General features: G+C 35.9%; 1 protein-coding gene across 5 annotated transcripts in view; it reads right to left on the reverse strand.

The window, feature by feature from the left end:
- The window catches only part of JAM2 (junctional adhesion molecule 2), a 31,606-nt gene that overhangs the window by 2,158 nt on the left and 15,521 nt on the right, over positions 1–13,927 (reverse strand). For 3 of the 5 annotated variants that reach the window (XM_039357772.1, XM_039357770.1, XM_039357768.1), the window contains 7 exons: positions 10,477–10,590; positions 9,245–9,397; positions 8,041–8,246; positions 7,516–7,618; positions 3,549–3,656; positions 1,194–1,209; positions 115–154 (listed from right to left, as the gene is read on the reverse strand). In XM_039357772.1, the coding sequence (XP_039213706.1) occupies positions 115–154; positions 1,194–1,209; positions 3,549–3,656; positions 7,516–7,618; positions 8,041–8,246; positions 9,245–9,397; positions 10,477–10,590 (740 nt within the window). The remainder of the gene's footprint in view (positions 1–114; positions 155–1,193; positions 1,210–3,548; positions 3,657–7,515; positions 7,619–8,040; positions 8,247–9,244; positions 9,398–10,476; positions 10,591–13,927) is intronic. The other 2 variants (XM_039357771.1, XM_039357769.1) reach the window with 2 other exon arrangements.

Raw genomic sequence — 13,927 nt, forward strand, 5'->3', positions numbered from 1 at the left:
TCCTTCCCCAGACTCAGTAAGAATATATTACTAGGTTCAATTGACTTGTCCAGTTTTTAGCAACTGTACCTTATATAATAGCTGTGTGAAACATGCAGATTATATAATACTCACCTTTTCACTTTCTGTAACTCTGTACTTGGAACTCATATTCCTGCTCATGAAATAAAAAAAAATTACATCTGAGCACTATCTATCTATCTATCTATCTATCTATCTATCTATCTATCTATCTATGTGTGTGTGTTTTCTGAGGTTTTCGCGGGTGTTTGTATGTAGGTCTTTGGTTATTCGGGTTTTCTCCCGTGTCAAATTGGAAGTGTCTTGGCGACGTTTCAAAGAAGTCTCATTCATCATCTTCAGGCTGATGTTTTCGGCTTCAGGCTGTGTTTTCGGCTTGCTCCTAGAAGCACAAAGCCGAAAACACCAGCCTGAAGATGATGAATGAGACTTCGTCGAAACGTCGCCAAGACACTTCCAATTTGATGCGGGAGAAAACCCGAATAACCAAAGACCTACATACATACATACATACATACATACATACATACATACATACATACATATATATGTGTATGTATGTATGTATAAAATTTTTCCATACATATTTCAACTGAGTTTCCCTGAACTAAAACTACTATTTATTAATTGTCTGGATAGTGTACTGATGAAGATATTTTCATGTATAAAGCTACACCAATCACCAAATTTTAAAATTTTAGCCTAAAATCTTGTGGCCGTAATGATATCAATATGTACAAAACCCTCATGTTGAAATATTATAGTAAAAAATTCATTTGGCATTTAAATGAATTTGTCTAAATAGAAAATATATGTACTTTAATTATGAAAACAACAGTTACTATTCTTTTAATGAAAGTGAACTATATATTTAGCCCAGTGGCCAAAAACCTTTAAAAATTTAAACATGTTCACTGATGAAACTGTATAATGCATAAAGAAAAAGATTGCCCAATGATACTTTACTGTATCCAAATATTTTAAATGATGTATTAGAAATCACTTTAAATATTTTCCAGCTGTACCAAAATTTAAAGATTACATTTTTCAAAAGGCAATAATGTAACTGAATCTACTCATTCTACTCGATTGCTTCCACAACCCAGTAGAAATTATGATTAACATTTTGGTAGTTCAAAGATGACAATAGACAGAAAAGTAACTGTACTTACATTGAAGAATTCCTTTCTAAAAAAAAAATAAGAAAAAATGCAATAAGACTAATACAAGTTGCAAAGTTAATTGCAAAGTTTTTGAAAAATTAACTAGTACAAGACCATCTAGAGTTGCATTGAAACAGATATTGTATTCTCTCACTGATTTTGGGACACATTCTTTTGTATTGCCTATCAGACTGCAGTTTCATATTAACATGACTTGCATGATTGAAAGTATAAACTGCCTTAAGGAATTTCTCTGAGAATTTTCCTTGCAGATTGGTGATTTTTATCTTCTTTCTAAGGGATAGGTTAACTTGGAACATCCCCTAAATAATCTGAAGGAATTTATTGAGCATCTGCTCTTTACCTAATATGGATTGCTTTGCCATGAATTATAAATAGCTAGTTGCTAGTGGTCTTAGCAAACCTATTCACAGCTACTTTCTTTTCTAGATGTATTATGTGCGGGGCTTGTTTTCTCATAGAACACCAAGAATGGAGTTCCCGCACCTTTTTTGGATGGAACCTTGTAGGGTAGGCAAGGCGGGTTGTATGACACGTGTGAGTTCCAGCACCTTTTTTTTTTTTTTAAGAAAAAAAGCACTGATTATGTGTCTGAGAAGAAAAAACAAGATTTTTTTTTAAAAAAATTATAATTTGTTATGGAAATGCTAAAAAATACAAACTTCTTTTGATCAATTATGAAAATATTCAAAACCACAATAGGGCAATACTTCTTAGAAATAACTACAATATTACAAAATAATGAACATATTTTCAGAAATTGACAGAATCTAGAGAAATATGGAGAAAGAAGACAAGATTAGGACAAAGATTTACACACACACACACACACACACACACACACACACACACACACTGGAATTAAGACATTGTTAAATTTCTCCTGCCTGCTCTCTCAAAGAATAATGGCTCTGTTTTACTGCTAAGAGTCCAAATTGTTCTCTTCTTTTTGTGGCTCATTGTTCCTGTGAGAGTAAAGCATGCAGAGCGCAAGAGCTGACCAGCTGCTCTGCTGAAAGTGAAGTGCATTTTATTTCAGCAAAATCTTCTGTAAATGAGTGTGCTTCTATTGTAATCCAGCAGAGGGAGTTAACTATTAAAATTCTGCAAAGATTAAACCTGCGTCTAAACATCACTCTGCGTAAACATCAAAGTGCATCAGTTTTTAAATTACTAGTACTGTATATGCATAATTGCATTTTATAATACAGAATGTACCTGTTAAGAGTTCTAATTCAGACTGAATTCCAAAAAGGTATCTAGGTATACATGGGGGCACAATTGTAGCAGAATCTGATACAGTATTCAATTTAGCAGACATAATATTGGGGAAATTGCAGCTGCTCTAAAGATTTGCAGTGAGGTTTTGTAATAATGCTAAAAGAAGCAAAGTGTCAGTGTAGCCTTCCTGGACTTCCACAAGAGTTTAAAAACTTGGCTCTAATAATTGACTTCGGGCTCTAATGGAGGGGTTTCACAATGGGGGTGACTGATAAATTAATAGCATATCCCACCTCTCCCTTTCTCATCTTACTCCCTCCCTTTCCATCTTTTAATTAGGGCTGAACATTTAGATTTTTACAGTATTTATATTGTCCGTATGTTTTGTATAATTTTATCTTTTTAATATTGTAAACCTGCCAAAATTACCCTCTGGTAAGATGGATACCAATAAATTAAATTTAAATACATACATACATACATCTTTTCAGAATTGTTTTCAAAGTATTGCACAGTCCTAGTTTCTATACTGTGCATGGGCTGTTTTTAGAGCTAAATTTGCCAAATAGTTCTATGATTTTCATAATTCTGATAGCCTCAAATATAGAGACACTACAATAGCAATTTAGCCATTTCTTTCCAATGTGAATACTGTCACAGTCCTAAAGGAATCTTTATTTTTATGGAGCTCATTATTCTCTAGTCATGTAGTTCCTCAATAATAGTAGTAACACAGAATCGCCAGAGTACAAGGAAGTGTTTCACAAGTTATCAAAGGTACATTAAATCTAATTGTACTTAATTAGTAAAATATATATATATATAAATTTTGTTGATTCTCCAGCCAGGAAAGGATTAGTTATCTTTGTGTTTGTGTGTGCGTATTTTGGGGTGAATGGGTTGTCAATATCATCATCTAGTCCTTATTTTAGTATACGCAATGAATCCAGTGCACATAAAAATGGGTGGGACTTGGAACATCCAGTTATGTGCACCATTTTTATTTCCTCCTATTGTCCACGAAGGCTTCCACTTCTGTTGTACTAATTGTAAACACAATTCACAAACAGATAGGCAATGAAATATTTTTAATACTTCAAAGAAAGGGTAAACTCTACTTACTTGAAAAATAACCCTTCTTCTGTGCATAATATACCCCAAGACCACAGGAAGCCATTATTAAGGCCACAATAACCACCGAAGCTATGATTGCACTTACATTAAGGTCATCTAAAATTCAAAACAAAATAAATATATTGGGAAGGGGTGTAATTCCCAGAGTAATTATTTCAAGTAAGTCATCTTGAGAGAAGGCAACAATGACTAACATTCAATCTTAATTGAGAACATTAAATAAAAACTTTACTCATATGTTGTTGCATGTAAACAATGACAGTTCAATTTTCACTATGGTTATTGTTGAGTCCTTGGCAAAAAGCAGACGCGAGAAGCAGTTGTAGTTCTCAGGTTTCCTTTTATTCTGTGTTCAGCTTACAAGTGAAGGCTTCAGCAACGCCCCAAAGCTCCTAGCCTCTTATATAGGCAGTTCCCGGGTAATTGTGTTACTTTTCCCGCGCCAGCACCCGCGCATGTGCACAGGCGCTGGCGACAGCCTGTCTGGTCCCGGGCAGCTTGCACCTGCCCGGGACTGCCTGCAAACGCCCCGAGCCCGTTTGCAAGGCTCGGGACATAACACCCCTTTCCCCCGGGCTAAGACTACTACCAACATACAATTATTTCTTGATGCAGTGTTCTACTCCCCAGTGCTCCTACTGTTTACTGGCTTTTGTTTGGCCAGCAATGTTATGTAATCCTCTAAGTATTTAGGAGATTTCCTTGCTCTCTGTGACCTTCTCAGCTCTGGGTTTCTGACAGGTGTTTCCTGACTGAGGGGAGACGTGAGCCTGTTCTCCTTATCATGCCTTGGTGCCTTCCAAGGACTGTGCCCCGATGCCTGGCCTGCTTGCTCGCCCACCGGGCTCGTCAGGCCAGGGCTTCTGTCACCTTGTGACCTAGTTGACCTGCCTAACTGTAGGCCCTCAGGCCCCTTGAAGTGATAGCCACTGCTGGGCGTCTCTATAGAACCTCCTAGGTCCGTCCAAGACCTGTCAGGAGGCTGTCCAATCCCTAAGCCCCATTCTGTGTCCGGGCTCGTGTGGGTCTCTGTACCTTCCCAAAACTCAGTTGCTCCCTGATTTGGGCTAGAGGTGTTGCGGTCGGGACTTGGTTCCTCAACCACCTCCCTGTAAAATTCTCATTGTTAGTATAATCACAGTCGCAATAGGTGGAGCCCTCCTTTGTTGCCTATGCCAATTAGCACCTTTAGGGTTAAAATGCCTAAAGGTCTGCACAACTCCCATCAGAAGCAAGGGACAGAGCAAGAAAACACCTCTCATGATGTGCCAAATTGATCACCACTACCGTATATATGAACCAGTTGGGCTAATCACTGATACATCAGTAATAGTCCAAAATGGGGGAATTGATGAGAGTTGGACACCCCCTCCCCAGCCCAACTAAGAAATAATCTAGGAACACCCCAACTAAACTGGGTCAACAGCAGCCTGAGGCTAAAACAGCAAACACTTGACACACACAATGAGGAACCAGCTAGCAGCAATCAGGACACAACAATAAAAGTAATTAACACCTTTTAGGCAAGAAAAAGGAACTAACAATAGTCACAAACCAGCAAATCAAGAAAGACAAATTTTAACTCACCAATTAGAAATGGTAAGTTTGTTACCAATCAGAAATGACAAGTTTGGAAACCACAAAAGGGTATAAAAACCCCTGTTTAAAGATCACTCTGTCTAGCTAGCCGGGGACTCGAGCTGAATTGTCACTCAACGCTGATCCTCGAAATTAAACCTCTTTCTGGTAGCTGGCTTCATGATCTATTTCTTCTGCGCCGCACTGTCAAGGGGTATCCCGGCTGGAAGGACCGAACGGGGGAGTTCCTCCCAACATAAGCAAGGCAGTTATTAAGTGAGTTCTGCTTCATTATATGACCTTTTGCCAGTTGTTAAGTGAATCACTGCATTTGCTAAGTTGTGTGGTTGTTAAGCAAATCTGGCTTCTCCCACTGTCTTTGCTTATTGGAAGCCAGCTGGAAAAGTTACAAATGCTGATCACATGACCCTGGGACAGAGCAACTGCCATAAACACATGTTAGTTGCTAAGTGCCTGAATTTAGATCACATGACCGTGCAGATGCTACAACAGTCATAAGTGTGAAAATAGAATAGAATAGAATTCTTTATTGGCCAAGTATGATTGGACAACAAGGAATTTGTCTCTGGTGCATAAGATATGAACATACATACAAGCAACAAGTGATATATCATGATCATAATCATAAAATACAAGCATCATAAATCATGAGATACAACACTCAGTGATAGTCGTAGGCAGTGGTGGGATTCAAATATGTGAACAACCGGTTCTCTCTGTGGATGCTGCTTCCAGAAGTCTGTTCTGGGCCTGGGCAACAAAAAATTAGCTACCCGTTCTGCCAAACTGGCTGAATCCCACCACTGATCATAGGATACTAAATAAAAGCAATCAAGATAAATCATAAGATACAAACAGTGAAGTTATAGTAACTTCATAGGTAGTAGGAGAGATGAGAAGGATAATACAGATCTGCTACATGGTTTGATATCCAAAGGCATGTGAGAATTAGTTTTAGCAGAGTGATGGCATGGGTGAAAAACCTGTCCTTGTGTCTAGCTGTTTTGGTGTGCAGTGCCCTATAGCGTCATCTTGAGGGAAGAAGTTGAAACAGTTTACGTCCAAAATGTGAGACCCTGTCCTCTGTAGATATTTTCACAGCAATCTTTCTGGAGTATACAGATCCTCAATGGAAGGTAGGCTGGTTGCAATTGGTTTTTCTGCAGTTCTATTTATCCATTGAAGTCTGTTTCTGTCCTGCTTGGTTGCTGTGACCAGACAGTTATTGAAGTACAAATGAGACTCAATAATTTCTCTGTAGAACTGTATCAGCAGCTCCTGGAGCAGTCTGAGCTTTCTGAGTTGGCGTAGGAAGAACATTCTTTGTTGTTGCTTTGTTGCTTTTTAATGACATTTTTGATGTTAGGTGTCCACTTCAAGTCCTGAGAGATTATAAAACCCAGAAACCTGGAGGTCTTTACTGTTGATACTGTGTTGTCTAGTATTGTAAGAGGTGGTAGAATAGAAGGGCTTCTCTTAAAAACTACTATCATCTCTACAGTTTTGAGTATGTTCAGTTCAAGATTGTTCCAGCCATCATGCAGGGCCAGTTGTTCAACTTCCTGTCTGTATGCAGGTTCATTATCATATCAAATGAAGCCAATGATTGTTGTATCATCTGCAAATGTCAGTACTTTAACAGAGGGATCCTTTGAGATGTAATTGTTAACGTATAGAGAAAAGAGCAATGGAGAGAGTACACAGCCCTGGGGGGCACCTATGCTAATTGTTCGGGTATCTGATGTGATTTTGCCTAGCTTCAACTGCTGCTTCCTATGTGTTAGAAAGCTTATGATCCACTTACAAGTATGGTCAGGCACAGCTAGCAGAGTCAGTTTAGTAAAAAAAATATCTGGAATAACGGCATTAAATGCTGAGCTGAAGTCTACAAACAGGTAGACTTGCATAGGTCCTTGGAGATTCAATATGTTGTAAGATGAAGCACCGTGCCATATTAGCAACAACATCTGCCGATCTATTTGCTCAGTAGGCAAATTGAAAAGGATGGTTTTCAGGTGGACCAGCACTAACCTTTTGAAGGTTATAAACTGGTCATGTCACTTTTTTCAGTGTCATTGTAACTTCAAAATGTCAGTAAATGAACAGTTTTAAGTAGAGGACTACTTGTAATGTATTAAGATTAGTATTCATTACCCTAAAATTTAGTTGATAGAAATTCTGTGTACATGTCTCAGACTTAAAATAAGATTGGTACTTACAAAATGTAAATGGTAAGCTTGTTAAAATAGTGCCTTTAAAAAAATTAAACTGATTCTGGGCAATAAATCCTCTTTGTCTTATAATTATGACAATTTCATAGAAACATTTTCTGGCCTTATTTGCATTTGATATTTACCAACTTGCATCCTCTTCGCAGGACACCTTTGAGGCCGTCCTACTTTATTGTGAGCTTCACAGTAGTATTCCCCAGTGTCATTCTTTGAAACAGGATTGAACAGCTAGTTTAAAAGAAAATACAGATGTATTCATGAACAATTAGTCCTTAAATGTCCTATATATTCCTTTGCATTATTTAAAAATATTTCAATATTTACAATGTCAACATTTTCCAGTACTGAAAATGCTTAATTCATCAATATGTAAAACCTTTCTAAAATAACTAAATTCCTCAGTGTTGTTTCCATTTTTGCATCAATTTATTCCCAATTATTTAATTCAAAATTCATTTTTTCCTCATAACTGAACTTGCAATTACAAAAATATTCATGATGTGAACTGTTTTGGCAGTTGACTTTCCTTTTTTTGTTGTTATTTCTACAATTCCATTTGCATTTCCTCAGTGTTGCTATAATATAGTTTGAATTGTTTTGTGGACTGGAAAGTCACACACTTAAGTGTCATTAAAGAAATGTAAACTTACCAAGGTTCCTGTCGTAGTATTCAAAGTATAAGAAATGTTCCTTTTTTTGAACCTCCAAAACAATGGGTTCTCAGGCAGAATAGCACCATTCCGATACCAACTGTATTTTGAAGCTGGCACACCTTCACTTTCTTTGCATCGCAATTCTACTACTGTCCCACTAAGAGCTGAAATGGGCACTTCACAAACAGGAGCAGATGATGGCACTAGAAAATTATGTCATATATCTAAGACAAATACCCGTATTTCTAAATCTGAATATTTTTTCACAAATTACTCAAATTAAACTTTGAATGGCATGTGTGGGTGTTTATATACATACATACATACATACATACATACATACATACATACATACATACATACATTATCTGTTAACAATTTGTATTACATCTGCTACTTCACTGATTATAATCTTAAATCAATCAACAAAATACCAATATATCAGTTGTATTTTCTACATGCATTTTCTTTCACAGCATTAAATAATACAAGGGAAAGCTGCTCACGGTACCATACTTGTCTCAAGTAAGCAGAAGAAGGGCAAGCAATGCTGAGGCTAGAAAGCATTATTTCCCTGTTATGACACCTGCATCGTGGAATAGATTCCCTCTAAAAATTAGCCTGGCGTGCTCAGAAATCATCTTCTAGAACCTTTTAAAGACTAAAATCTTCCATAGGATGCTTTGCCATCTAAACTTGGTTGTTTATTTTTATAGCAATAGCAATAGCACTTAGATTTATACACCACTTCATAATGCTTTACAGCCCTCTCTAAGTGGTTTACAGCCTATTTCCCCCAACAATCTGGGTCCTCGTTTTACTAACCTCAGAACGATGGAAGGCTAAGTCAACCTTGAGCCAGTGAGAATCAAACTGCTGGCAATTGGCAGAATTAGTCTGCAATACTGCTTTCTAACCACTGCGCCACCAAACCTCTTAAACAAGTTATAGCTAATTTGTTTAAAGTGCCTAACACTTTTCCCTAATTTTTCATACCTTTCTCATTTACAGTCATTAATTTAATTATCCTCAGTCAAATAGATGTCTTTATTTGGCTTAAAAGTGTTTTGTCATAAAATTACAATATTCCCGTATTTCATCTTTAACAGTTGTCAAATAAAATTTAAAGAAAAATGCTGCCCTGCAGAATTAAAATTAAGATTTAATTTAAACTGCTGATAAGAACCTTTAGATTTCTTACCCAAGACTAAGAGAGAGACTTCAATTTCCCCTGCTTCTTGTCCTTGTTCTGTAGGTGCACTAATTTCACAACGATACTTTCCAGAATCCTTTCTAGTCACATTTTTAATTTGAATGCTTGAGTGCAATATTTCAGCTCGATCTTTAAAATTACCTGGAAAACATTGAGAGAAATGAGAGGGGTGGAGGAAGAGATGATGGCAGCCAGCTAGAGACTCTTTGGTAACTGTTTTCTATGTAAAAGATTGACATAGAAGTGGTTTTCTTTTCCAGTCATGGTTCCGACATACAATACACACTTGCTTTCCATTCTTCAAAGGATGTTTTCTTATGAATTATTTTACAGTTTTGCATTTTGGATTAGCTTTTTAAAAAATCAAATTAGAATTTTCAGACAACACAGATGCAACTACATTTCCGTTTTTCTTTTCCTGCTGCCCGCAGATAAAGCAGTGGCTGTAACAATTTTTTGTTTGCACTTCTCCACAGTTCTTCTCATAAAGTTAGTATTGTCTTTTCAAACCGTATTCTATGTGGAAATGGAGGGGGGGAAGGGTAGGATAGGATTAGGACTGCATTTTATATTTTCACTAAAATTCTCTTAAGGTGAATATTATATCATAATCTTTCTCCAATGTATCCAGACACGTATTTCTGCCTTCATTACCAAATCTTTTGCATTTTCCCCACTCTAGTAAAGCCCCTTCCCCAAATAGAATTGCTTAGATCAGGACCCACAAAAACAGGAGCAGAACATCCTAGCCAAGCTTTAATTGGACTGAAGTTGGCTTCACATATGTAAGCCGCATACTTATCTTTTCTGTGTATTCTTCTAAGCACCTGAAAGCATGCAAATAAAAAAGGTTATATCTGGTTAAGCTCACATTAGTCAGCAGTCATTTCTCCAAATAATCATGGTGATAGTTTTATCAAAATAGCTGCTAAAGTCCAAGCTCAATCCAGGACAGTCAAATTCAGATTTCCAGACAGACAGGTACGTTGTTTATTGGGTGACCAATAGTTATCTCTCAACCCAACCTCTCTCACAGAATATAGCCAGGATAAAATGGGGAAAGAATGTATTTTCTTGAAAACCTTGGGAGGATGATGAAATATAGGAAATAAAATCTATAGGTAGCCTTTATTTGACCTCTATGTGATCCTATACTTGGGATCATTAATGTGCTACAAACAGCAAGTTAAAGAATAAACAAGCAGAAAATATTTGCTTACCTACAAAGAAACCATTCAAGTAGACATATGAGACACTGGTGCCTTTAATCTTTTTCCATTCAACCCTTGCACCAATTTCTTTCTTTACATTGTGCTTACAACTCAGATATACCCCTACAGGGAAGAGGAGAAAAAGATGGTTGTTTTTTGTTCTGGTATAGTTTTTATTAAAGTTATCCAATGCAAACAATGGGCACAAAACTGATTTCAATAAGGTGATTCTGAATGCCATTTCACAAGTTATATTTTGAACAGAGATTAGTTACCTGAATGTAACATACCTTCATACTCATAATGTCTGAAATACCATGTAATTTATTGTAAGTCCTTTAAAAATGGTGGGTTCATTCTTTCTTAGACCTTTTTTTTAACTGATACATTTATCAGAGCTTTTAGTAATCGAAACAATGTCTACTTACAAGTGTAATGGTGGACAGGGTAAGAATATAAATCTCAAAGGTATAAGCAAACCCTCACTTTAATGCAAGTAGGGGGTGGTATCCATTAAAGTAGAAGCCTGTCAAATTTAACAAGCTTTTATGCATACATACTATAAAATGGTGGAATGGGACACATTTTGTCCATTTCATCTGAAGTGTATTAATATGGGATTTACTATGCAATGTGTGGGGAAAACTCTGGCTACCCAGGAAATTAAAGTTTTCATCTTGCAGAGATGTTCATTTTGAATATTAGAACTCCTGAACTTCAGATCACTAGGAATACCCATGCTGTCATTTTTCAGGAACACTCTTTCAAACATTGTTTTCAAAGGGCATTCTTTTAAAGACAGGTTTACTGATGAGATGTTATATTCTTAGAAAATATAAACAATGTTACTACAGCAGACTTCTAGAGCCAAATAGTGGAAACGGCTAGGTGGTGCCTTTCCTGAAATTTAGTTATCCGGAGGTCAGAGTATTTTTATTCTGTCAAGAATAAAGGTTATTAATCAAAGCATTTTTATTTTCACAATGTTCTTTTTTTCTTATTCCTTTAGTCTTTTTTTAACAAAAAATGATTGCATTGTGTATGTGTATTTTAATGAGGACTGATGAAATAGACAATATAAAATCTATCATTTAACATGCACAAAGGAAAAACCTTAATTTCTTTCACATATCTTCACAAAAAATGTGTTTTCAAATTGAATTTCTCACTGATATTTTTTAAGAAAAAAATAAAAAGAATTAAACAATTTAATGAAAATTATTCAGTATTATATAATATTAAAAACCAAGCAAAATGTTTCTGAAATATGCAAGGATAAAAAAAAACCAAAATAAACATTTTAAAAAGTGAATATTGGAATGGAGAATTCACAACAAAAAATTTCAAGAAGGAAAGGTGGCGACATTTGTGAGAAAATAGACTCTTTAAATCTGTTCTTTAAAAAAGAATAAAGTGATTCTAAGTCCAAGCTTTCAAAATGCTAAGGTTTCCCAAATTAATGAAAAAATACTTGAAATATTTTTTTAAGTATGCATTGTCCAAACTTCCATTTATTCCATTTTCTGCAGATATAGATTGAAGCTCCATATAAATCCTCCATTTCTATATTCCCTTTCAAGGTATTCCTGCTTGAACTATCATGTAACAAGATGGAATGTATGTCAAAACTGTGATTTATTAATCAGAAGCCCACAGCAAACCATGATGAGCATAGACAAAGGTAAGGATAAAAGCTTGTGTTAGAAAGACAAGGCTTCAACAGAACACTTGCAGAGAAGCCAATATTGTTTCTGTCTTGGATCTGAAAGAAAAAAAAAATAACCTGATGTAGGAAATTTTATGAAATATTTATCAAATGGCAAAATATTTTTTTTTAAAAAATAGAGATGGATCACAAGCAAAGAATAGCAATTCTTCCACAAAGAAGTTGTCACATGCTAGTTTCTTCTTTGTTCTAATAGCAATTCACCAAGGTGAAATGGTATGGAATGGGATAACTACATAAATTATTTCTACTAATCCTTCTTGACTCTGAACATGTATGCAAGACATGTCAGATACTTATTCAGAAATTATGTGCCAAAATATATCACATAGATTATAGCAATAATCCCAAATTAAGCAAATTCACAAAAAATGGTGAAAACAGACAAATTTTCAAATGTTAGAAATCTGTCCATGTTCCTGAAGGAGAAAGACTATAGTAAAAATGTTTATTGTGAGATTAGATAACTTGAAGCCCAAGTAGAAAAGAAAATATTTGTAAAACCTCTCTAACCCATGGAAATAAGAGGCAGACTTTAAAGAATTGAGAAAATAGCTTCCTATAGATTCCACATCAATGGAGGAGAGATCCCCATCAATGAAATTTTTTGTTACCTGTGAATTAGAAGAGCCAACAATGTCAGACTTTAAAATCAAACTAAAACATGAATATCACACAAAGCTAGGATGGAACAGAAAAAAAAAATCAGTTTAGGAAACACATTCCTATCTAAACTTTGTAATGTGAACAAATGAATGCCAACTTCCAAAAGGTAAAGCACATGGATTCAATGAAATTGAGAAAAAGCAAACATAATAGGAAGGACAGAATGGAAGTCTGGAAGATGGAGAGGAAGTTGCAGGTGATTTTCCCAAATATCAACTCATCCACTCAATGTATGGGATTATGTATAATGTAATTATGGGAATACATTTATTTTCATTGTTTTAGAAGGATTTGAACAAGCAGTAACATAATTTATCTACTGATAATAACTGTGAATAATTAAAAAGATATATCCAAGGTTAGTACTATGAATGCTTTCAACTAGATTTAAGTATATTTTTAATTTTCTTCTATTAAATAAATATGACATAATACATTTTTGAGTTTGGCTGGATCATCTTAGAGAAAAGCCAAAGAACATTTGAAACAAGTATATTAATCAAGTAACTAAATGATTCTGGATGGATATTTTATGTTTCTACAACCTACTATACTTTAATGATATGAGCCTTCCTGACTCCTTACCTTGTTTCTGTGTTTCTATGGTTTCCATATACTGTAAATATTTTTTTCTCAGAACAGTTCTATATATATATATATATATATATATATATATATATATATATATATATATATATATATATATATATATATATATATATATCCAGTGTGGGATTCAAATACCTGAACAACCGGTTCTCTGTATGGACACTGCTTCCGGAAGTCCGTTCTGGGCCTGGGCCTCAGAGGCCCAGAATGGACTTCTGAAAGTGGCATCCATGCACTTCTGGTAGGCTGTTCTGCACCTGGGAAGCCACCCCCGGGCCTCCAAGGTTCAGAACAGATTTCTAAAGCGGCATCCACACACTCCCAGTAGTCCGTTCTGGGCCTTGTAAAAAAGGGCTAGGGCAGTGGTGGCGAACCTATGGCATGGGTGCCAGAGGCGGCACTCAGAGCCCTCTCTGTGGACATGCGCATTGTCACCCCAGTCCTAGGCCTTCAGCTGAG

This window comes from Crotalus tigris, unplaced genomic scaffold (genome assembly GCF_016545835.1).
Source record: "Crotalus tigris isolate CLP2741 ecotype Arizona unplaced genomic scaffold, ASM1654583v1 scf7180000018944.1027768, whole genome shotgun sequence".
NCBI lineage: Eukaryota > Metazoa > Chordata > Lepidosauria > Squamata > Viperidae > Crotalus > Crotalus tigris.